At 33.1% G+C, this 26157-nt stretch overlaps 1 protein-coding gene across 2 annotated transcripts in view; it reads right to left on the reverse strand.

The window, feature by feature from the left end:
• Dach1 (dachshund family transcription factor 1) overlaps nucleotides 1-26157 on the reverse strand; it is a 359092-nt gene that overhangs the window by 119390 nt on the left and 213545 nt on the right. The window contains exons 4-5 of one of the 2 annotated variants that reach the window (XM_075949512.1): nucleotides 933-1088; nucleotides 352-524 (exon numbers count right to left, since the gene is read on the reverse strand). In XM_075949512.1, coding sequence (XP_075805627.1) covers nucleotides 352-524; nucleotides 933-1088 — 329 coding nt within the window. The remainder of the gene's footprint in view (nucleotides 1-351; nucleotides 525-932; nucleotides 1089-26157) is intronic. The other variant, XM_075949513.1, reaches the window with a different exon arrangement.

Below are 26157 nucleotides of genomic sequence, written 5' to 3' on the forward strand. Positions count from 1 at the left end.
ACAGAATTTCGCTCCCAAGGTTGTCTGATTATCCCTACCTAAAGGCTTATTAGACTATTGATAGAACAATATATAAACATCCATGTGTTTAAGAGCCAAGATAAGTGGAACCATATAACTTACTTAACTTACTCCCCTATGTTCTTACTAATAAGCAAGAATTTAAATTTGCTCAAGCTAGTTTAAATATCTTCCCTTACTACATGTAGTTTTTTTTTCATTTACACTCACAGACTATTTGATAATCTTTAAATTTTAGAGGTGAGATTTACTTATAGGAATAAACCAAATGTACAAAAGGATGGTAATTTAAGATGAATATCCAAAACAACGATGTGATGAGACAGCTACCTTAATAACTGATGTCTCCACCCTAGACGGAGGACTTTGAACTTGTGCCGCTGCTGCCATGTTTGCAATGGTGCTAAGGTGGTTCATCTGGCTCATCGCCATGGTGACAGATGCTGGAGGTAGGCTTACAGGGATTAGAGGATGGGGCATCATCATAAAAGGAAGTTCCAGTCCTAAAAGCAGAAAATACATAGATCATCATTGCTGCACTCCAGTTGGAATTATCATTGACATGTCATTAAGAGTTAAACAGTTGAAAAATACTTTAATAGTGATGGTCAAGGAAAAAAGTTTATTTATATACAGTAATATTCACTCATGACTGGGAAGTTAAGCTTACAGTTTGTTGCCATAATTCATCACATCATTGTTTGTGTCTGTTTGTGTGTGTGTGTGTGTTTAATATATATATTCTATTCTTGGCTCTATTATTCCTCGGGGCAATGTAACAAATTAGAGACATGCTATAGTTTTCACTGATTAACTGTGTGAATACAGTATATGCTTTTATCATTCTGCTAATCATTAAAGAAAAAAAATCTTAAAACTACCACTTTTAGTGCTAAAAATTGCCATCGTACCATTTGGCAGAAGGTGGCTGTGCTGAAGATGGTTGAGAGGATGACTAACTGGAAGGCTATACGCAGCAGGCATGCGGGCATGTGTAACAGGCGCCTGAGATCCCTGGGATGGGGAAGAGTGCAGTGTTTCCTTATCCCAAGAACCACCATTGCTGCCTGTGGGGAACGAATATAAATTATTTGGATATAATATTAATCCAAATCATCCAAACACTAACTTTAAATGAGATCTGAGAAGGATTAACATTAGGGAATTAGCAATTTTGCTTGAAGGGAAGGTAGCTGTAGTAAGAAAACTTTTCCCTGACCTGTGTTTGCTCATTGTTTTCTTATTTCTTAGATAGGATGTCAAATTTCAGCAAAGTAATCATTTTGAAACATTTAACCTACTTGTAAAGTCTAATCCTGTTTGAACTAAGCAAGTTAATAATAAATCATCTTTGCCATACAACAAATTCTCCTTTGAACCAGAGTAGAATAGATGTTACCCAATGCAAAGCTAGTCTTTTAGTAAATGGTAACCTGATCAAGATTAAGTTAAAGTGCATGACTTAATCCAACCACAAATAAAAAAAAAATGGATTCCTAAGAACAGAACTTGGTTAGGCAATGAACAAAACACCCAAAAATCATTTTAGGAAATACAATATCAAAGCGACATAACAAAGGAGTGTGAATGGGTACATCACTGGCTTTCAAACAACAAGAAATGCAAATTTTGGATTGGAGCAGTATCAGTTGTCAAAGTTAACTATACATTGGAGGACAGATACTTCAATATTTAGGACAATGTTCAAATATTCTAGCTCTTTGGAAAGTTTCTTAGAAGGAATTTACAAATCCTGTCTTCAGATTAGCTTGGTAACATGAATACATTCTTCTAGAACATTTTAAAATAAAATTATCCTTTATTTTTTTTCTGCTACCTTATGAGTTTATTTTAAAGTAGACAAGACTATGAAAAAGATGGAAACAGCAAAGTTGGTAAAACTCCAATTTACTGCTTGAGCTCCACTAAAAGCAGTGCTGTAAAATCTCTACGACATACTTTTCAATGAAGACTACTTAGTTACTGCCATGATATTTTTCCTTTACTTCATGAAGACAGTTAAAGTTCAATATAAATTCAAACTCATTAGCTCAATACTGTCTGCATCTCAGAGGAAATTGTTCAGAAGTGGGTAATGAAAACTCAATTCAAATTCTTCAGCAATCAAACAAAGCAATTTTATTAAACAATGAAAAGTATCAATTAAAATGGATATCTTTATTATTTTACTACAAACCATGACAGTTTGGGTTTTAAACGTTCATAGCTTTATTCAGGAATGCCTCACTTAAAAGATATTATTCCAACCTGCTTCCACACAAGAGTTCATTTTCATATTCAATAAATTTAGATACCTTACTCTTCTACACAGGACTCTTTTTTCTTATCCCAGGCAAATGTGAAATAACTGGACAGATGTGATCTTTCCAAAGGTACCATGTCAAGAGAATACTGGGATAAAACACTTCAAATAACCTCCCTTTGTCTTACATATTTAAAACACAATAAGTGAAAAATTTAAGATAGTCAATATAAAGGAAAAACGGTAAGTGAAAGTCTTCTTGAATAGCTGTGGAAAGATAACACTTATTTTCCCATCTCTACAGAGCACCAGTCTGTCAGATTCTTGGTCTACAGAACTGTCAGCATACCACGCGAGTGTTTTTATCAGGAAGTCTCTCATGCTACATTGAATTTCTCACTTCGTGGAAGGCTCTTAGCCATCTCCACCAATCATCATTTGTTAAAGACTCATGATGTTAGCTCATTTAGGTAATAAATAGAGCAAACAATTAAGAACTAAATCTGATGAAAAATATACAATATATAACCAAGTCAGCTGTAAGTGATTTTTGCATTATTTATAGCATACTCCTTCTCCATTAGCGTGAACAAATGAGAAATGAAAAGCGGCTGCTTCAGAACAAGACATGCCTACAATTAGTAAAGGTATAATCTCAAGCGTTTTCATTTTCTACAAGATCTGTAACACTATAAACAAGTACATAAATACACACATGTATATATACTTTGCTTCTGCATAATAAATATCCCCAAATATTTAAAATAATAATCACTTTAAATTGTATTTTATTTAAAATAGAATTCATCAGATTCCCCCTCTTCCTTCCCTCCAGCATCTCCCAGCTCCTCTCTTTTGAATCCTCTCTGTGCCTCCACCGCTCAGGTCGATACCCCCCTTTCTCTATTATTCGTATGTCTGTGCATGCATACACACACATATATACATATATAAGCTGATGAGTTCATCATGTTGCTTGTGTGTTAATGGTTTCAAAGCTACCCCTCTACTATGGTTAATCACTAAGAGGATCATATTAAAAGGGGACAATACTTCATCTCCCAACAGTTATTAGTTGCCTATTGTTCTCTGTGTAGGGGTAGCACCCAACAAAGTTACTCCCCTTCCACGTTAACAAATCCACTGCTATTGCCACAATTACTTCTAAGACAGAAGGGAAAATGTTGGCTTTAATAAATAGAAAACGTTAGACCATATTGGTTACAGGAAGGAGACATAAAAAAGATATCAATTTGGTTTTCCGCTTCAGTTTCTCAAGAAGCACTTTCTTTATTTTACTGACAATCAAAATGAAAAGATGATTCTGATACAACGCTTTCATCTTGAAAGAGATAATCAGTTATTTCTAGCTCAAAGAGTATTTAAAAATATAAAGTGGTAAAAGTCAAAAAAGGATTCGTAAGCTCTTTGAAAAACTCATATTGCTTTGTTTTTGATAACTTAGAATATTCAACCATATTTTAATGGACTTAGCCAAAGGTATTCCCCCCCTCCCCCAGTTTTGGGCAGATCATGAAGGAACATAGGCTAGGTAGCGCATGTTTATGGCTGTATGGACTGGTAACAGCAGGACACACAGGAAATTGCTATGTAATGACACCAAGCGTTCAAGCCGAACGTGTGATGAACTACATCTACAGTCGTCACATGTATTTACCATTTTGTTTTTAAATTCATAATAATATTTGACTTTAAATTTCTATCTCCATCCATGATTTAAAGTTTCCTTCTGAAATATCACCTTGAATTCGAACATTTACTCTTCTATTCATTTTGGTTTATTCTTAGGCACATGCTATTAAAATGGAATTTATAATATCACTCTCACTAAAGAAGAAAGATAATCAACTCAGATGTTGAAACACAATTCATAAGTAAGACAGGAAATAAAAAGTGCCTGGAAAATATGCTTAATTTTTCTTTATTCAATTGCAAAAAATGAGTATATGAATAAATGGCATGATATCTAATCCTACTATAAATAATTGTTTTAACATTTAATTTATTCCTTTAATTCTTATATATACCCAATATGGATTCCACAACAGTTAACTACATTATTCTCAAATATTTTAAATAGAGTACACACAAAATAATATAACAGAAATTATGGTGACCTGTACATCTTTTTTTTTAATTATCATGCATTAAAATTTGAAAAAACATAGTTGAATATTATTATCATTTATACCTAAGTGACATAGAATGTGTTGTTCTGATTTCCCACAGGTTGACCGTGATAAAGGAGACAAATCTCTAAGGGATTAACAATCACAGTACTGCTTAGTGAGTGACAATGACAGGCTGTGAAAGGAACCTGACATTGTCAAGATTCTTTGACAATGAAAATGTCAAGAGTAGGTGCTTGCTGCATACCATTGGAGACCACTTAGAAGGATGTCAGCTTGATCCTACAGTGAAAACATGGCTACTGAGCAAAAGCAAACAGTAGTCACAGATTCTACAGACATTTAACTGTTACTTCAGAGATTAGAAAAACAGATAAAGGATTTTTCAGTGGATACCTTTCATCTGAAGTGAAAAATAACACATAAAGTACTATGATTATTTTATGCTGGTTCTAATGTAAACTTAGAAATAGTCCTTATATGGACTATAAAACAGAGTCCTTCCCTCTGTCTGTTTCTATTTGCCTCTGTTTCTATACCTTTCTGTCTCTCTCTGTCACCTATCAATCTATCTATCATCTCTCTCTCTATCCCTTTCTCATTTACTAGCTGTGCCCATTTGAATTAACACATAAATGCTAAAATAATCTAGTGTTTTGATTTGACATCAAATTGTTTTAGATAAAATAAAATGAGCAATTTTCAATCATTCATATCGACCTTACTAATTGACAAAGGATAACTCCAGAACATGAATCCACAGACTACAATGTAATTCTTAGAAGCATAATTAATTAAGGGCATACTCTAAACTGGATCACTCTGTGAAACTAGGGATCAAACTTGATGCCTTGAACTTCTTTCGTGTGTGCTAATCCACTAAGAAACATCCCAGTTAAATTGCAACACCTTTGAGACCTATTTACTGAGAATCTTTGGAAAGTCATGAAAACAGGAACAGCCAAAAGAAACCAAAAATAGAGAATGTTTTCAATTTTAAATTACGAGGACTTTGAACTCATGAGAAATACTATTATCAGTATTTTGTGTTTGTGTTGAATACAGATCTTGACATACTTTCCGTCTTTTATACCTAACTCCAGAAAGTTTGATGCAACTGAAAATAAAAGAAGCACAGCCATTACTATCAAGATAAAAGGTAAAGCAGTATATGTGCAGAAAAAAGAAGTGATTATATCAGAGAAGACGGTGCTGTTTGATGCTATGGCTGTCGTAAGACTCATTAGCACCACACTGTCACTGTTAACCAGATGAAATAGACCCCTGAAACAAAGCAAAACAAATCCAGTGAACCAGAAAACACTCCCATAGGATTCAATGCAAGGGAAGAAAGAGTTGCTAACTTCTTTTATATTTATTAAACTTATGAATCCTGTTAACATATGTGTTAAACTGATTGTAAGTAAAAGTCCAGTGATTTATTTTCCATGGAAATAATGCTGAGCACAGATTTGTTTATTTCCACAAATTAGACTCTGTGGCAGACATTGACATAGAAATGGCCCTACCAGATATATATGTGACCTGTCAATCTAAAATATAATCACAGTTCCTCAAAATAAAGTATTATATTATGTCATATCAGACGTATTATATCATATATCTCTTAAACTACTAGCGGCATATAGTGTCTTTCATTTCCTAATTTAGTGTGAACAATTATTATGAAACAAATGTACTAGAAATTATTCTCCCTAGTAGGTTTTATATTCCCCAATAGCTTTTCTACCATATCAAAGAAAAGTGACAGTTGTTTTTCCTATAATCTTTTTAATAAGTGTCATGGCATACAGCACTAATTTTGGGTGCATATAAGTTATTAAGTTATAATTTTATGTAAGTCCAAGACAAGTTAAAATCAGTATTAATTTCCATTACTTCATACAAAATTTGAGATTCAAAAAAGCATATTTGACATAAAATAGCTACACACAAAAAAGCATAATTCCCTTTTAGAAGGGATTGCTCACCCATAAGAATGATATTAATATTTTCACTTGTATGCCACTTGAAGTTAATTAATTTCCCTGACACACCAGAGTAAAGCTCAAGGAACAATATTATCTGCTAGTTGTCTAAGCCAGAAACAAGGGGACAATCCTTATCTTCTCCTTTCTTACCTTTGATGTCCAATTCCTTTTATATCTGGTTGACGGCATCTATGTAATTTATCTCTACATTTTTTATATATAAAGTGCTGCAATCAGTTTGAAGAAGATAAAGTTTGTACTATAATGTAAAAATCCTAACACTTGTCATTCCCCTGCTTAAAAGTCTTAGTGACTTTCCATTTCTAAGAAAAATGTTCAAAATTTGGAAGGTTGTTTAGGTATGTAGGCTTGGCTCGTGTTTCACAGTTATCATAATATCCCTAGCATAGAAGAGGATAAAATCATCTAGTAGGCTGTTCTTGATTTGAAAATTGTAACCATGATCAGTCTTTTTTATTGTTTTATTGAGCTATATATTTATATGTAGTGTGCAGATAGAATACAAAAGGGGACTACTAATGGATGATGATCATAAGCAAATTCATTTTTAAATAAAAATAGAGTTAGAAAAAGATAAAATATATGATATCTGTATGATAGCCTTGAAATAAACTTGATTCATATACAAATGGAGATAAAATAAGTAAAAGTGAAAATGAAGGCCTAGGATATGGTTGGCAAAGAGAGGTATGGTCCCATGATTGAAGAGGCAGCGATTATGATCATGGAAATATCTGATGTGTAATATGAACTTTCTATTAACAGGCTTTGTGCCAAGCTTATGCATGTAACTATCCAAATGAATCTTATTTTATTTATTTGCTTTGTTTTTTGACATAGGGTTTCTCTGTGTTACTTTGGATATTATCCTGAAGCTAGTTCTTGTATACCAGGTTGGCCTCTAACTCACAGAGATCATCCTGCCTCTGCCTTCTGGGTGCTGGGATTAAAAGCATGTGTCACCACCACCTGACTTTTTATTATATTTTATTTTTAAACATTTTATTGTGTAATCCTGGCTTCTCTGGAACTTAGAGAGATCCACCTATCTCTATCTTCCATCTGCTGGGACAAAACACAGGTGACACCATACCACACATTTTGACAAAAAAAAATATTATTAATTCTGAAGCAAACATATTAACAGTAATGTTATAAAAATATTTAACCTGACCTCAATCTAATTCCCAATATCATTAAATCAGAATATTAAAAACTATTAATCAACTTTGTGAAAAAGAAAGGCGTGAATTAAAATCAGTTCAGTTTTGATAGGATGACTCAAATATAGATTAATATTAAATATGTTATATTTTAGAATATATTAAATAGAAATATAATAATGCAATCTGAGAGTAAAATAGATTCAGGAGGAGAACTGAGAAATATTTACAGGGTAATCTTCAAATATGTCAGGGGAGTATGTTGGTTTTTATTCTGGAGAAGTGAATCAAGCTTAAATAAATAGCATTGCCTGATTCTCACCATTTGATAAAATGCCATTCTCAATATTTAAACATGTAGAACCACATTTTTACCTCCTGTTAGTTAAGTGATCAAGGTGCCTTCACATTGGCAGAGATTTTTATTGCACTGTTTTCCAGAATGTCTTCCACAAATCTTCATGTGATATATATTTATATGAACACAAACTTTGTATTTGCCCATGGTTAATATCTCAGTAAATAATGAAATTTTATTTACTCAATATATTGCTATTTTTGCGTGTCTTAAGTGTGTATCTTTTTGGTTGTGGTGTATGATGCTAAAAAGTTAAAAAGTGGGTGTTCTTATGTGTTAAGGGTATGCACATACATGCTGAGACCAGATATTGATGTTTTGTGTTTTCTCAATTTCTTTTCATCTTATATATTGCCTCTTAATTGCCAATTCAGTTAATCTAGGTAGGCAGATTATCTCAAATAAGATTGATCTTTTACTCTAAAGCTGTGGGATTGTTAGCCAGCTGGTCCAGCATTTAAGTAGGTGTTGGAGATAATTGTTTTCTAAAAACAGAGAAAAAAGCCATGGATTTGGACTGGTTGAGAGGTGGGGAGGTTCTGAGAGCACATGGAGGAGAGGAAGTGTAATCAGAATATAGTGTATAAACTTTCAATAATAAATAAATAGACAGAGAGACAGACAGTCAAACAGACAGATAGATCATATTAGCATAACAACAAAGAGGTATTTGAGATCATAGCTCAGATGCTCATACTTACCTGACCGGCAATTTTCCTACTGTACCGAGGTCAATACTGAATTTTTTCATCTACTCATCTCTCCGTATCTGTATGCAATTCTTGGTTATCTACTTGATGTCCAGCATATGCCAATAATGAGCACATGGATGGTCCCATTATGTGTATTGTGGTACAGTTTTGATCAAGTACAGACAGACAATTAACTGTGTGCTGTGTATGACCTTCAAATATGTTTATTAGATCATTAACTAGCATACTGTTTTTCTTTCTCCTTGTTTGCAAGAACATCAAAATTTAGGCATAGCTTAGAATTGGGATACGATAATGTAAACTTATTCTAGAGCCATTTAGTTTTTCATTCAGCAATGAAATTGCATTAATGTTAACGAAATGACTTTTAAAATTTCCCCTACACATGGAAATATTTGAAGTGATTAAAATGCTCAGGCATTGGAGCTCAGGGTACAATTCAGTGAAACAATATACATGTAGCATGCATGAGGCCCTGGATAAATCACCCACTATAACACCATCAAAAGCGAGCCACTTTGTACTCTTAATAATGATATTAGTCAAAGGGATTTAAAATAGATGTATGGAAAGAACCCAATATTGCATTTTAATATAAAAATATTAAAGTCAAATTATTTTCTATAAGTATTTATGGGTGTTTTTAACACAATTATGTATTTTTTGAGAGGTGGCTCTAGATATTTAACTAATGTGTGAAATATACTTCAAATGGTTTATTGTCAAAATCAGCTAAATATACGAAACTCAGAGAATAAAATATCAAAATGCAACAAGTAAAGGACAAAAACAATTTCAGGATAGATTATTTTAACCAGAAGATGTTCGCAGGTATAACTTGTCTTAAAAACTCATGCTTTTTAATATAGTTATAGAAATAATAAAAGGTTTTTAAAGTGACTTCTGTTAACAAAAGCATTTTTGGCAAGGTGTAGACAGATAGCTCAGCTGTTAGATTATTTGCCTCATTTGCACAGATCCCAGGGTTTGAGTCCAAGCATCACATGATCAAGTACTTGACCTATACATGTAAATGTAGAACTTGGGTGGCAGAAGTAAGTGGATTGACAGTTAAAGTTCAGTATCAGCCTGGAATTTATGAAACCTGTCCGACAACCCATGAAAATCACCTGCATCATCAGAAGAGGAATAACTTTCCCTGCACATTTAACTCTATTTTCCCATGTGGTTTCTATTTTTAAGCCAGCTCCAGACAAAAGGAAGTATCTATTCACACTTCCGGATATGAGGACACTTGGGTCCTAGAACCAGCCAACTGTAAACGTGGTATAGTATTTTCATAAAATAATAAAGTTAGGACAGATTCTGTAATCACTGGGAAAAAAGATCATATTTTGTCTGCGAAAGATTCTTCTTGACAATCATATAGTTACTAATTACTCAATACTTAAGGTTCCAACAAGAAGACAATTGCATTTTCAATAGACAGACTTCTTAAAATATTTCAAATATATTATCTTTCTTTTATTATTGTTAGTAGGTAATGATAAATTATTTAAATCTTCTTTTATTAAACTGAAGATTTTTTAAAATTACCTCCTTCCGTTTGAACATTTTTAAAAACATGGTTATTTAACTCCTCAGATTTAATATTTTTTAAAATTTATTTTTGCTGTCTAGCCAAGGTTGGAACTGAAACCCAGGTTGTCCTCAAACTTTGGCCGTATTGTCTTAGCCTTCCAAGTGCTATGATATACAGGTCTGTACCACTGCGTCCACTGTGTCATTTTTCTTTTGGCTATTCCTGTGAAAAAACTGTTGAGGATGAGAAAAACATGGCTGACTTAGTCCATTATTATTCTTGTGGATATTCTTTTGTTGTTTATTGTAATGGACCCTAAATCTGTGTGCAGTGTTTGACTCTGATGGTATTGGTGTGTGATCTCAGGCAGGTAAATAGATCCTTCTTTGCATCATTCATTCTTACTTTATGATTAGTATAATCAGTTAATTTTAAAATAAAATATAACTATTTCAATATTACTTTACACTTAACAACGGGTATTGATCCTGTCAAAACTTACTCCTCACTTAAACTTTTTCAAACTCTTTTTCTTATCCTCCTTCACATTTCAATTGAAGAGTTCTGTAGATTTCAACTGTAGAATTTCATTTCTACAAAAGCACATTGAAACTATTTATTCTTGAGATGAAAATGAGAGTCTTATTCTCAAGTTTAGAATTATCCATTTAACTTGCAATCTTCTTAAGTGTTTTCCTGTGGCCAGTCTCTGAAATTGTATTGGTCCTTTGACCTTGAGAATCTCCTTGCCTGTCTGCCCATGGGAAGACGATGAAAGCCATGAACACAATGTCTTCACAGTTTGTAATGGAAGTGAATGTTTGCGTTTCATATAAACAGTAGCTTTCAACAAATCTGTCCTCTGTATGAACTGTACTAATTCTAACACTACTTTGGTAGTCCTGCAAATGTGTTGAGTTTGTCTCTTCACATGAAGCCTCCCCACAGAAAGTCTTTTGCCTCCATAATATTCTGAAGAGGGAACCTTTTAGTTACTGGACAACATAAGTAAATACTATGGTACAGCTGGATGAATGGCACCTTTTCAAGGTAAATTTAGTTGCCTTTCTTAAGGGAAAGGCTGGCCTTAGAAGTATATTGGACTGATCATTGTCCCTAAAATGATTCTATTGCAAGTCAGAATATATCTGGCTCATAGAACTGCCTGGCCTGAGCAATGTGTCAAAGACATACATAAATGGTGGTCCAGAATGACAACTGGGAAACTCAGTGAATAGAGGACCAAGCACACATTAGGAACGCATCAGAAGTCAGAATGAGGTAGGGCCAGAGCCAGATGATGATAGCTCTCAGATGTCAGGATGATGAGTTTGGTCATCAGCTTAGGCAGAAGACAGAGATGATTAAAGTGATAGATCAGATAGTCGGACGAGGAAGGAGCTCATCGTCAGGACCAACCATTGCATGTTCTGTCATCCACCACAATGACAGTGATATGACCAGGGCAAGTCTCCTGAATCTCATATTTCATGGTACTGGAAAATTGACAAAATGGGGTGAGGGAAAATGTGTTCATTTCCACTACTTCTTTCAAAGAGAATGGCTGAAAAACAAAGTGGTTTCCTGAGTAAGACATGACTAGGTTCTGTTAGAAGATGCAGAAGTTACTCTGTTCCTTACCAGGTTCTACAGACTTGTAAATTACTAACTTATATGATGTAGGGTTTGCTTTACTCTAAAATAATAAGGGGACAAATTCAATTTTATTTGGGGAGTTTCTTATGAAGAGACACTCTTTCTAAATAGAGCACAACACTTTACAGTGTCTAAAGTCTTTAAAGAAGAGGTCCCATTAAAGTGTTTTTACAGATTCAGCAGTGTGGATTAGACCTTCCCAGAGAGTACAAACTTGAAGACAATACATTTAGCACACTCTTTCAAACTTCAGGATTTAGTTATAAAGTCTATTAAATAAAATAAGAAAAACTTTAATCTTTTATAGCAACATAAAATTTGGAGATGTATTTTAACAGGTCTTTTTCTATTGAATTAAGTCTGCATATTACTGTCTTGTGACAGCTCAAATAATGTTTATTTTTCACAATGTTAAACATATCATTTGAGAGCAAAGGAGTGGTTACTACACCGACCAGGAGCCATACACATGGGTAAAATACACGTGACTGTCTTCTGGCCCACTTTTGAATTTGTTACCTCCCCATGCAGTTCACTATCCTTATGCCAGAAATTCCCAAAATGATTTCTCATAAAAATTACCATTTATAATTTCCTGTAGCTCTTTGTTTTAGTTTCATGTTTATATAACCAAGAGCAATAAGATCTATAAGAATCGTACACTGAGTTTTATTGTTTTCAGCCATATATATATATATATCAAAATCTATCTTAATGAAGCACTGGTAGATATCGAATTTTCTTATCCAAACCTTTACATGATCACGTTATTATAGGTTGGTTACATACAGTATAAGATGCAGAATTTTTAACGTTCATGAAATGTGCGTTTAAGGAAAACAATCCATTGTAGTGAGTTTTGTTTTGAAACTGTCAAGGTTTTAGGTTAGCCTTTATTTTTCTAAGGAAGTGTTAATTCTTAGTACAATTTAGTGTGAAAATAAAATTTCAAGCAGCTGACTACATGTAGACAGTTTTAAAAATTCAAAGCACCGGAATGGCAAATGTCATTTCTTCTATAGCTACAAAATGCACATGCCAAATCTTTGATCCAAATTATCTTAATGAATAAATGAGTTTGTCCTTTATGTATAAAATATAGCATATATTTATGGCAGAAGATTTTTAATAATAAATGAATTTTAGGTTTGCTCCAATGTACTCAATAAAGTATGATTAATTTGGTTTTTCAAAAATGCAAACTAGACATTACTATATTACTTTGCAAAATGCACAGCTTGCAACATTAGTGTCGCAGTGGGATCTTAAATTGAATTGTAAAATGTGTCTTATTTCCAGTTTGATTTATGTAAGAGATAACAGTGGATAAGCCCCTTTTGAAGTTTCATTGCTTTGTGTAAGGAAAAACAAAGAGCTAAAATTCACGATAGTTCGTTAAGTTCCAAATCAAACTTTTGCGATATGTAAAACGTTACGGAAATAAAACGTTACAACAGGAGCAAGGTACCACATTTCAAGGAGCAACTTTTTGAAGTTCCTATTATGACAGATGATACAACATATTTCTGAAATTTTCTGTGATTTTTATTATGATATTTCCCATAATTACCAAGCCATGTTTTTCTCCAAAAAAGCCTTCCTGTGCCCTGAGAATTAATCTATGATACCATTTAACTTGGCTTTTTGAAGTAAATATCACCAGATAAAAGCCAGCTGGATGCGAATAATAGGACCCTTGAATGAATGTATTAGTGTTTGAAAAAGAGAGGACAAATCTTCTGAAAAGATTAATTTCCATAAAAATGATAGCTCCCAGATCTACAAAAGAATAAATTCAAAAACATAATAAACTCTCAGAAAGCAAGGTAGATTAAAGAACAAGCTGCAGCACCTTGCTCCCACAGCTGTTGTGTAGAGCGCCTCTGTATCAATTACATTTAGTTGGTCCTGTAGGGCTCTTCAAAGCCTCCTGTGAAAAGCCTGCGTAGAGAATAGTGTGACACCACAAGCAATAACTTCAGCGATTAATTTCGATTCAATGCCACATTCATTCCGAGCTTATTCTCAATATTTACTGTCTGAGAGGAGCTCCGAAGATGTTCCTTGGAGCCTATGAATCTACTCAGGGCAGATTTGCTCCTTCCCTTATTACAGATTTGGATATGAGTTTTCCTTTGTGATGAAAACATGGCAGCTTAATCACACTAACATCAGCTGCTGACATCATCGTATTAAAAGGCGGAAGCTGATCAATGGACTTTTTTTTCAATATCCTGCTTATAAATGTGTCTCCTGAAAGCAGCCATGAATTCTCTTCACATAACTGTCTCCTTTAGCTTGTACAATTGCTAATAAAGTGTGACCATGCATGCACTACCGCCAAGGTAGAATGTACTCTTTCGTCTTGAGTGACACCTTGTCTACTATCTGCTATAAGCAAATGCAAAGGGGAGATGATTGGCTTTGTTTTCAACTTCTTTAAATTAAAGAAACAAAAATGCAAATCTCCTTAAAAGAACAAACATGGAAGTGGCATCTGTGTTCTACATTTGTAAATTTTTGAAATGTTTGTGTATATATTTTGTTCATATTTTTTTCCTTCTCCCAATTCTTCTCAGATGCCCACCCACTACGCACCAAACTTCATGTTTTCTCTCTTTCAAAAAGAGAAAAACTAACAAAATCGAAACTGGAAAAAGCACCCCTACAAGCACAGGCATAAACAAAATAAAACAAACCAAAAATACAAAACTACTGGAGGCCAATTTTTCCTCCCTAGCTTGCATAAATTGCAAACAGCTTCCAGGGTAAAGGTGGGACTCTGTGTGCTTCTCCTCCTATTTTGTAGGCAGTAAATAGACAGGAAAGGGAAATAGGTAGACAACGGGTGTGCATATTTCAGGTTCACAGAAGTTTATTCATTGAAGTAATAAACCAGAATTTTAAATGTTTGAAGAAAGGCTTGTTGTCCAACCAGGGTCAACAAGAGCCGTTTCCAGGACAAGGTCCAAAGCAACAGAGAAACCCTGTCTCGAACCATCCCAAAAAAATTTAGAAAAAAAATCCCAATCATGTAAAAATAAGACATGATGATAACGTGTTAACCATATGTTACAATATTTTTATTCTGTGGAAATATATGATTTTACATCCTTCTTTCTACCATTTCTTCTAGAATATAGCACCAAAAAGCAACATCAAAGTAAGATACTCTTAGTAATAACAAAAAAAATTCATTTATATTCAGTTATTTTAGTATGGTGAAATGTTTAAATATCACGTCCATGTTCATTACTATTAAGACATACAAATAAAGCAACATTATTAGCAAAGCATCACTACTTTCAGATGCTACAGAGAGAATGTGTTTGGGGAGGGGTGCACATGTGTGTAAAACGTCTATATTCTCTGCACTAATATTAAATACTAAATAGTTCCAGCAATTTTGAATAGTAATGTAAGAAATTTCTTTACTATACTTCTTCAAGAAAGCTGCTTTTAGTTAAAACATAAAAATAGTAGCTACAAGGCTTCTGCAGACATAACTAGCAGTCCATTAAGGAAATGGTGCACCAAACAGTAAACAGCGGCCTCCAGGGAAATGTAAGTATTGATTTTATTACGAGGTGGTTGGTTGGCATTTGCAATTGTCAAGTCTAATTTTGGAGCATGCTTTAAGTATCTTTAAACATGTGCAAGGAAAGAAGAAATATTAATTGGAAAATATTGGCAATTATTCTATTGTAGCTTTAAATACCATTCCAGATTGTTTCTTTTCTGCTTCCGGTAGCCTGCATTTTAAAACTAAATCCTATTTTGACGAACATAAAAAACAAACAACCAGATCATTTTCATTAAGTCAAATTATAGACTCATTTTCTACACTGTAAATCGTGAGTTGGCTCTAGGAAGGAAGTCAATCACTCCAAAAGTGTGAACATTTTTACAGAGTTCTTTAATCTAGTTTGGGAATTTTGTTCTAGATTCTTTAATATTTAATCTTTGAGTCACTTCACATAACTTGAAATGAACAGGACGCTAATCCAAATCTTAACATTTCATCATACGGATATAAAATTCAAGTAAGAGCCTCGCTGACATAAGTCATCAAATGCTACAAAAATAAAAAGGATGCCTATTTAAGAATTTAATATATTTCTTTTTGTCCCCATTATTATCATCATCATCATCACTGATTTTTCTTTTTTGTCTATAAATAGGAAGTTCTATTATTTATGCTAAAGTTATAATTATAAACACAAATAATTTTATAAATTCATATTGAATAGCAACTCTCTTAATCTGTACCTTTTCAAATAGACCTAAAGGGCTGTAATGCAGCGACTGTTAATCCTATACAATTTGCTAAAAGATGTGCTTATGCTACAGGTAAATGTTAGAAATATCTTCAGTGTAAATCTAAAGTGGAGAAAATTAAGATAAGGAAGCAAACATAATAACGTCACTTTTGATTAAACACAAAAAGGTTTTTGTGTTCATAAACACATACTTCACTGTTACGTCACAATCAAAAAGAGAACTGGAACCTGTATACACACTTACACACAAAGAATACTTAGTATCACCAGGTGTAAAGTTTTGTCATAACTGCAAGAAAAGGACCAAATGAAAGCTATTGACAAGAAACATTTAAAAAATCATTACACTGTGATTGTAAATGTTTAGAGAATTGATAATCACGAAATTGCATACAGCCTAATTTGTACAGAAAGATGGCATCTTTTTTATTGCTATGATATAATTCTGTATGATACATGTATTATCATATGATATTGAGCTAAATTAATGATGTCTAAGAATAATAGCTTTGAGCTGGGCAGTGGTGGTGCATACCTTTAATAGTAGCACTCGGGAGGCAGAGGAAGGCAGATCTCTGTGAGTTAGAGGCCAGCCTGGTCTTCAGAGCCAGTTCCAGGACAGTCTTAAAAGTTACAGTGAAACTCTGTTTTGAAAAACAAAAAAATCATACAAATAAATAAATAAGGAAATAAAAAAGGAAGGAAGGAAGGAAGGAAGGAAGGAAGGAAGGAAGGAAGGAAGGAAGGAAGGAAGGAAAGAAAGAAGGATTAATGAATAAAAGCTTTGGCTTCTCTCTTTTAATTTATTTTTTAAAAAGACTGTCTTTTCTCATTCTGCACGTGAAATCAATTTTCACTCCCTCCCCACTTCCTGCTCCCTCCATCTTCCTGCCTCCATTACATCTTTATCAACTCCTCAGAAGGGTGAGACTTCTCCTGGGAAGTCAACAAAGTCTAGCACATTGCTTTGAAGCAAAACCAAGGCTCTCCCCTCTGTATCTGGTGTGAGCAAGATGTTCCTCCTTCCAGGGACAATGGGTTCCAAAAAGCCAGAACAAGCAGTAGGGCTTTGGCCTTTCTTGTTGTAACACTGACTCCTATCTTAATGCTGTCACTAAGGCTAGAGTCTTAATGAAGGTTGTTGAGTGCTTTGGTGTTGAGGGTTTTGTTGATTGTTTTGTTTTGCTTTTACTATTTTCACTTTGGGATTCAGAACGAACTAGAAAGCCCTGAGTAGACAAGTTCATTCCTACTTATTAAATGTATTGACTAAGATGTATAAAAAAAATTAAATATAAAACTCATAGTTGAAGAACTCAAGAGTATGAAGTTGAAATTAAATGTTTTCAGATAGTAATTTTAAAATCAGTATAGATTTTGAAAATATCTTTTAATTCCTTTCATAGCATATTCTTCTGACATGGTCATATTGATGTCACCCATGTGAGACTACCTTATTCCTTTCCTCCCTGTCATCCCTGAATACAAGCCACGGAAAGAAAGCCCTTCAATAAGGACTATTGAAAATAGTCAAGGAATAAAAATACAGAATCTAAAGCCATGATTCTGGTTTATAATATATAATTGCATATAGCAGCAACATTCAAACATTTTTATTTTGAGGCTTATACTCAATACATGTTATACTCAATACCTGTCTAACCTAAAATTTAAAAAATGAAAATAGAAACATGTAGATGCAAACTAAATAGCTATTAGTATAATGCAATATGTAGAAAAAAAGCATGATGAAAAAAGTATTCTGTTGGTTAATTTTGCGAACTCCTCAGAGGGACGTTAGAAAGAAATGGCTTGGATTATCATTCAGCCTTTATGTTCACCTGCTGAAAGGCAGGGTTTCATAGCCTCTGAAAACCTTCACCAGATGCTCCTGACATCATAATACTTTTAAATGCAAGAGACATCTTAGTATTATCAGGAAAGAGTTTGGGTCCTCTGGAACCCTTGGAAATGTTCTAGGAACTCTTTCTTCAATAGATTGCATGACCAACCCCCTGACTATGCCTTGGTATCTTCACGGGATTGAAGAACAATGGCATCTTTGAAAACATTCACTTCACGTTTTAATTTGGTAATCTGAATATTACAAAAATAGTTACCTCTTATCATAAAAGGAAGGCCAGAAATTCTACTTTAATGTGCTTCATTCTAAGTACATTACGTGAATGACTCGTGTGTGTGTGTGCGTGTGCTTGTGTGTGTGTGTGTGTGTGTGTGTGTGTGTGTGTTTTACCTGATAGTTAACTGGCAAGCACCAACATTAAGTAAAAAATTGGGTGGGAATTTAAATTTTTTCTTTGTAGTCTTAGGATAAAGCTTTTCTCTGTGCTCCAAACATCTGGAAAATGTCACATATTTAAGTAGAAAATTTTATTGAGATTATGTTTAAGAAACATAAAGCACCTTGATTTTGACAACTTATAAATAAGCAATTATTATGAAGTGGAAGTAAGATTATAATTAAAAGTATGAGATGCTACCGAGATGGTAAGGGCTACATTTTAAAGGCTTTCTGTGTGAGATGGCAATTTATCATGCAGACAGATGGTGAGAACAGATAAACTTCCTGTCACCATGTAACTGACCAGAGGAAGAGAAAAAAGAGGCAGATAGATGGTTTACTGTGTCAATTTGGACTTTATAAGGTTATCAAAAAATTATGATTATTTGTTATGAATGAATCCTTAAGGAGCAAAACATTAATGAAATATATAAATAATGAAGTATAAGTATTAAAAGAAAACAGAAAAAAAGTTGATGACAATCTTTATGCTAAAAATGTACTGTAACAGTCTGAATTTTTAACATGAAAAAATAAAATATTCTCCACATACTCTTTTGTGTTGCTTTAACTCAGTATGGTCTAAAAGAGATATTCATTGAATCAGCAATAAAAATTAAAGAATTTCCCTATAATTTAAAAACAACATTACAATATTATAACTCAATCTTAAGTAAACTAAGAACTCGGATTTTTAAAAACATTAATAAAAGTAATTCTAAAAACACATCATCATAGAATAACAAGGAAAAATCTGAGTTTATAACACTGATTGATTAAAGGCAGACGTTAAAAAGGAGTAGAAAGGGATTTAAGATTTCTTTATATTTCTTTTGGAAATAAATAGAGAAACAAGGAAATGTCTTTCATTTGAAGACACCATGAATATTTAAATAAGGTTTGGGTACCTTATTTATAATTCACTAATAATCATATATTCTCAAATTACTTTTCCTGACTGTAAAGTTTCTGGAAAATCCATCATGTCTAGTATCTAAAACTGAATGACCATTTGAAGCATAAGATCAGGACCATATCAATGACTGAAGGAAGAGAACTTAAACCATTTCCAAATGACTTGGCCAAGTTTTAAAATGGTAAATGAAAGCCACACATTTAAGGTAATCAATAATATTCCCAGTTGAATTTTTATTACTATCAAGATTTTTCTTCTTATCTCCCAGGTGCATTTAAAGTTAGCATAAAAATTAAAACTTTAAGCTTCAAAATGTCAAATTGATATGATCTATTAAAATGTATGAAAATGATATTAATTGGGAATATTTAAGAGAAAATGAAAACAACAAGAAAATTATGCTTTGAGACACCATGTATCAATTCTTAACTTAAAAATTTTTTTAAGGTTAGTAAGAACGAAACACTACAATTTATCATGATCAAATTTCATGATAAAAAGTTTATGCGAAGTTATTATTGTGCATATGTAATAAAGGCATCAGTATTGAGCTCATATTGGTTCTGAAAAACAAATAAAATTTTTGCAACTTAATTTGTGAAGATTCCTAAGAAAAATAAATTCTTCACTATTTAAACTATTGCCTCTATCAGTAAAAGAATAAGATATAATTTCATATAAATCTCATTGACTATTTAAAAGTGAGTGAAAGAGAACACCATACAAGAGAATATAAAATCTATTTTAAAAACATTTTAATATATGAAATGAAATGAAAACTCTCCAACATTAAATACATTTTAAATTGTGTTAGTAAATTATATCCCTGATTATGAATATCTATTATAAAATGAAATCCTTAGGAAATCATGAAAGTCTACTTAAATGCAGTAATTATTATAGGTTTTCAGGTCAAAATAATGTGTTAAATACATAAAATTTAACAGGTCTAGCACTTCATCGCTTATGCGTACTGTTACAAAGGAAGGTATTGAAATCACTAAATATTCATTTTAAAAGTGCATGCCTTTCTAATTGCATGCTCAGAGATTTAGTGATACATAAGATCACTAACTACTGAAGAAGCACCATTTTGATTTTATAGATATTTTATTACATCAATGGAAATTTCTCTGTATCCTCTATGACTAAGCTCATAAGCTACAACATAAAAATTACAATCAACAACGTAGACCAGCCATAAAATTCAATTAAAAATCTCTACACTTTAAGCTGTTATAGTGGCATAATGTGTAAACATGAGGTTGAAGTGATGTGTGGCTCCCAGCGCATGTCACATTTAGAAAACAAATGGTTTAACTCGTTCATTTCCCATTCCCAGTATATAGAATTTTAAGGGAGTTTTTTCTTTTTTGCTTCTTACATCTCTGAAGAAACATTAATACTTTGAGTAGTCCCCAGGAATGTGTGTGTGCAGGCAAATGTATGTGTGCGCTTGTGGAGGCCAGAATACTTTCAGCTGTCTCTCCACAGGAGAGACCATCCTGTTTTTAAAAGAATGGGTCTCTCATTAGCCTTGTACTGGTTGATTCTTCCAGGCTGGCTGGCCAAGGAGCCTCAGAGATCTACTTGTGTTTTGGTCTGGGTAACACTGGGTTAGAAGCACACGCTACTATGTCCGCACCATTGTTGCTGTTTACTGTGGGTCATCATTCCTGCAACGCAAACTCTTTACTTTCTGAGTTATCACTAACTTATTTATTAAAGAACAAAGGCATGCTTTTCTGCTTATTTAAATCTACTTGGCAATATCATTTTTAGTTTTCTGTTTGACGTGTGTGTGCATGCATTTGTATGTGGGTACAAAGTTCTTTATTTCAACAAAGACAGTTGTAGGAAATGGTTCAGAAATTGAGATTAAAATTGAACAAAGTACAACAAAAACAAAAAATAAAAACAGAAGGATCTGAGCATCATGTTACTCTCATACTTAGATTTACACATGGTCTTCTGCATGTGTTATATATGGTATATAATCTATAAGGAAAGTTGTGGTTTGCAAGATTTGTACTTCATCACTATGGGAAAAATATAGCTTTTATAAAGGAGGAAAGAAAATGCATATTGAAAAAGAATTCTATAATAAAAATATAGATTTCCTTTTATCGGTCTTCATAAGAATAGAACATTTGGAGATGAAAAAACAAAATAAAGTATCATATCCACAAGGAAATTTCTAAAATGAATGTAAATGCTAGATACCTAAAGGCATGTGTGATACATCTGAGAACTGAAAAACAGGCTAGCATGGTTAGAATGAAGAAAGAGAAACACGATGGAGGACACAGAGAGAATGGGAGGAGAAATTAGGAGTATGGAGGATTTTTGTTGTTCTCTTCTAAGTGAAATTGAAAATTTGGATTAGTTATATGTGTGCTCACTGAACTACTATGGGTATGGTAAAGACCAGAGGAAGCAGAGAAACAGAATAGAAACCTCTCAATGTTTTAGAACGAAATGTTACAGGATAAAACCATTTGCACCTGTGGACATATGGTCCTTGAGTACCAAGCTGACTCCATAGCTTAGCAGTAACATGTGTCTTGTAGAAACAAGTCTATAAGAAACTACTGTAAATTGGGTAATGTTCACACAATAATGATTTCCTATATTATCACCCTAATTTCATAACCTAATTACCTGTCAAAGTACCAATTTCTACCATATTGGCATTAGAGTTTCAAGATATGAATATTGAGAACCCCACTATTTAGACCAAAAGAGCAAATGATTGGAAACAAAGATTTACTGTTAAACGACAGAAGCATAATACAGGTCTAGCAACTTAGCTATGAAAAATTAAAAGTCTTCAGAATTTAAATATTAACATGTCCCAAACTCAACTGATAGCGAAGGCGCCATTTTCAGTGGTGTAGTTTACAAGCAGAATGATTAGAAATAATAATTTTTTTCTTTTTGTTGCATTTTTAATTAATTGACTGGATGGCCTAAAATTATAAATAAGGCACTTACAATTTTGTGGATGTTTTCAATGGAAAGATATACATTGGGCATAAAAGAATTGCCTATTTACTTTTCTGTTTTCTGAGAATCTCCTTCTTAAATAAATTTACAAGATGGTCATTGAATATGAATTACTGCCTCAAATACTGGTATACAAAGACAAAATGGTCCTCCCCTCAGGGTAGTTAACACCCACTGGACAAGAAAGTATGGCAAGGTACATATGTAGTCTAAAGGCTTTGAGAGCCAAGTGAGAATATTTAAACCATATGCACAGTGTTCACTAAACGGTTTAAAATGTTTTATAGTAAGCTTACTAGAAATATATGTGGCTTTTAAGAAGAACCATAAAAAAGCTTAAAATTATATTATCAGTTTATGAAACTCAATTCAATAATACAATAAAACATAGCATTCACATACTTACACTGTATTGTTCTGCTGTACTATAGTACAGTTGAATTTGTTATTTTAAGGCTATGAACTAAATGTAACTTGTAGATAGGTATTCATGCAAGTGAAAAAAATGACCATAGAAAAGTAACATTGAAAATGATGATTAATAAAGAATAAATCCCATTTCTGGCAGGAGACAAGTTCAAGTTTCTCATAGGACAAAAAAAATTAGTAAAAATTTGTGGGTAACTAATCTTTAAACTGTAGCATTTATCAACGATAAGTACTTCAAGAAGATTAAAAGAAGGTTCATGTAGTCTAAAGTGACTTAGGACAACAGATCCTACTGCATTTAAGTTTAGTGCAGACCTCCAGTATCAGTGGAGAACTGGTTACAGAAACCTTCCTGAACACTGAACTCAATAGATGATAATGTGCACAGTATAAAAGATAGCCTGCTCACTAATCTACATAAAGAAAGGGATCACTTCTAATAACTAATGATAAATATCCTGTGCAAAAATAGTAGTTATATTTTATTATTTAGAGAATTATGATGAGAAAATATGTGAACATTTTTGGTGAGGACTCAAATTTAAGATATATTTTTAAAAAGTTGAGTGATGCCTTAGTTGCTGCTCTTTCAAAGGATTCAGGGTAAGTTTCCAGAGTCCACATAGTAGATCTCAACCATCTGCAGTTCCAGTTCCAGGTAATACTATAATTCATCGGCTTCCAAGGGTATAGGCACACACATAGTGCACATACATATAGAAATTATTTATTTTTTGTTTTATTTTTTGAAACAAAATTTCTCTCTGTTGTAGTAGATGTCCTGGAACATGCTTTGCAGAACGTACTGGTCTCAAACTCGCAGAGATTCATTCAACTTTCCTTACCAAGTTCTGGGATCACAGACGTGAAAAACCAAGTCCATAATAAGTATTTTATATTTTTAATTAGTTAAATGTAAGGATGTAGATTTGAAGAAACAAGGGGACTGGAATAGAATGTGTATTTATATCCACAAATGCTCTTATCTCCCTATACAATAAAAATAAACATTGGGGCAAAATTTTTCTACCAAAATACTTTATCTCCCACACTGAACAATATCTCAATAGTCAGAATCCATGAGTGAACCTGTGGTTAAGGTCTTTAGTCTCGATGTTTCCATTATTAACTTTGAAGAATTTATTTGATCACTTGGTGCATTTATTTACTTTTAGGTAAGGAATGGCCATTATATTGGTCTTTTTTACACTGCTAAGTAGAACAATTTCACACTTGTTAGTTGAACAGATCCTCCTTAGAAAATATTAAAATCATGTGGGTGTAACATAAAATCTAAAATGGCTAATAAAATTACTATTTTGATACATTAGAAATGCTGAAATACATTTATATTATCTCTTCTATTACACACTAATTTCTGTGTTTAAGAAATAAAAAATAGTTTACAAAATGTTTCTGTAACCAATGTTCTCCCTATATCATGTCAAATTGTGTCATGATTAAGTTTTCAGTGTTCCAAAGAGTTAAAACCACTGTGCATTTGACACATTGTATTAATATTCTCAGTTTTAGTCCAACTAAACTATCTGTTATCACATATGGAAAATAGAAAACCCATTTTAATCATTCAACATTGAAATCAGCAGAGATTTCTATCAGAAGTAGTGAAAATTAGGATATTAACAAGTAGCATGTTTGTCACTGTTTTCTAGTCGTAAAATAAAAGTAATCTCAGTCCACATTTTCATCTAGTCATTCACAGAGATCATTCTCAAAGTCAGGTCAGCTTCCAAATTTCAACAATGCCTCACCGCTAAAGTTTGCTATCTATCTTGTTTGCAGATGACTCCTTTAAGACACAAAATTCTATTGTTAAAAAAAAATCTAAAGAAAAAAATAAACCTAGCCCTAATAAAATTATTATACTTTTAGACCTCATGCTGATAATCTAAGTAAAAGAGTCAATGCTTCATTTGGAAACTGTGTTGGATCATGATGACAGAATTACTGTATTCACACATTGAAAACAATGTCATACCTCACCACAAAAAAAGTTCTAGGGCTTTCTCACCTATATATTAAAGGCAAGCATATAGCTAAATAAAATAAATAGAAATGCACTGTATTTGAGGATAATGCAGATTTAATTTATACAAGAGGAGAAACTCTGCTCAAACAATTTTGAGCCTTTAAGATAAGAAAGTTTACATAGGCCGGGCAGTGGTGGTGCATGCCTTTAGTCCCTGAGGCACTGAGGGAGGGGGCAGAGTCAGGTGGATCTCTGTGAGTTCGAGGCCAGCCTGGTCTACAAGAGCTAGTTCTGATTCAGGCACCAAAGCTACAGAGAAACCCTGTCTTGAAAAACAAAACAACAACAACAAAAAGAAAGTTTATACAACCACCGCTTCTGAGCAAAGCAATGCCAAAAGACATCTAGAGAGACAAGAGATGGTAGGTGATAATGGTGAACAGACTGCACTACACACATGTATGAAGCTCTGAAAGACCAATTTAATCCCCAAGATAGGTTTTGGATATCATCTACTCATAAAAAATTTAAAAGACAACCAAAGTTGTTAACAGACCTTGAATTGGAATTACAGAGCAAGACAAAAGTAAATATGACAAATTTCTCTCTTAGTATATAATTATGTAATCACAAAATGAAATTGACTCTAATTGTCATGAATGACACACCTTCTAACTTTCAGTAAATTTCATTTGAATCAGTAACAATATTACCAAGGGAACAGTCAATAACAGTCTCATTGATTCCATACCCATTATGTTAGTGTTAAATATATTAATTACAGCTATATAAAAATAGATTTTCTTCATTCACATACACAGGAAAATTTAGAGAACTGGTATATAATGAGAATATATAATGAGATATATAAGGAGAATGTTTATAAAAATATACTCAAATAATTATCTGAAATATAGAATGTGAAAATAGAATATAATCCCTATTCATGAAATTGATTCCTGATCATTAGCCTCAAGAATCAGGGTCCACAAATTCCTATGTACCAAAATCTTGACCAATTACTTGAAATTCACAGAAAGAGGAACTCTTGACTGTTCATGATTTCCAGCTGCCTTCTAAATATGTGTATATCTATCCATAGATTTGTGCTGGCCTCACCCCTGATCAGAGGCATTTCTTTAGGCAATGGGTAGTGAAAAATACAGAGACTCATAACTTATGCCAACATGAGAGAGTATGAACATTCATCCAGGGACAGGACAACTATATTCACATTCCATACCCACTCAGAAGCTCAGGACACATCACAGAAGAGAGAACAGAAAGAACGTATGAGCCAGATGATGGGGAGGAAGGCTGTGAAATAGTGTCTTAAGCAGTGATGTGGTTGCTGC

Source organism: Microtus pennsylvanicus, chromosome 15 (genome assembly GCF_037038515.1).
Source record: "Microtus pennsylvanicus isolate mMicPen1 chromosome 15, mMicPen1.hap1, whole genome shotgun sequence".
NCBI classification, from domain to species: Eukaryota; Metazoa; Chordata; class Mammalia; order Rodentia; family Cricetidae; genus Microtus; species Microtus pennsylvanicus.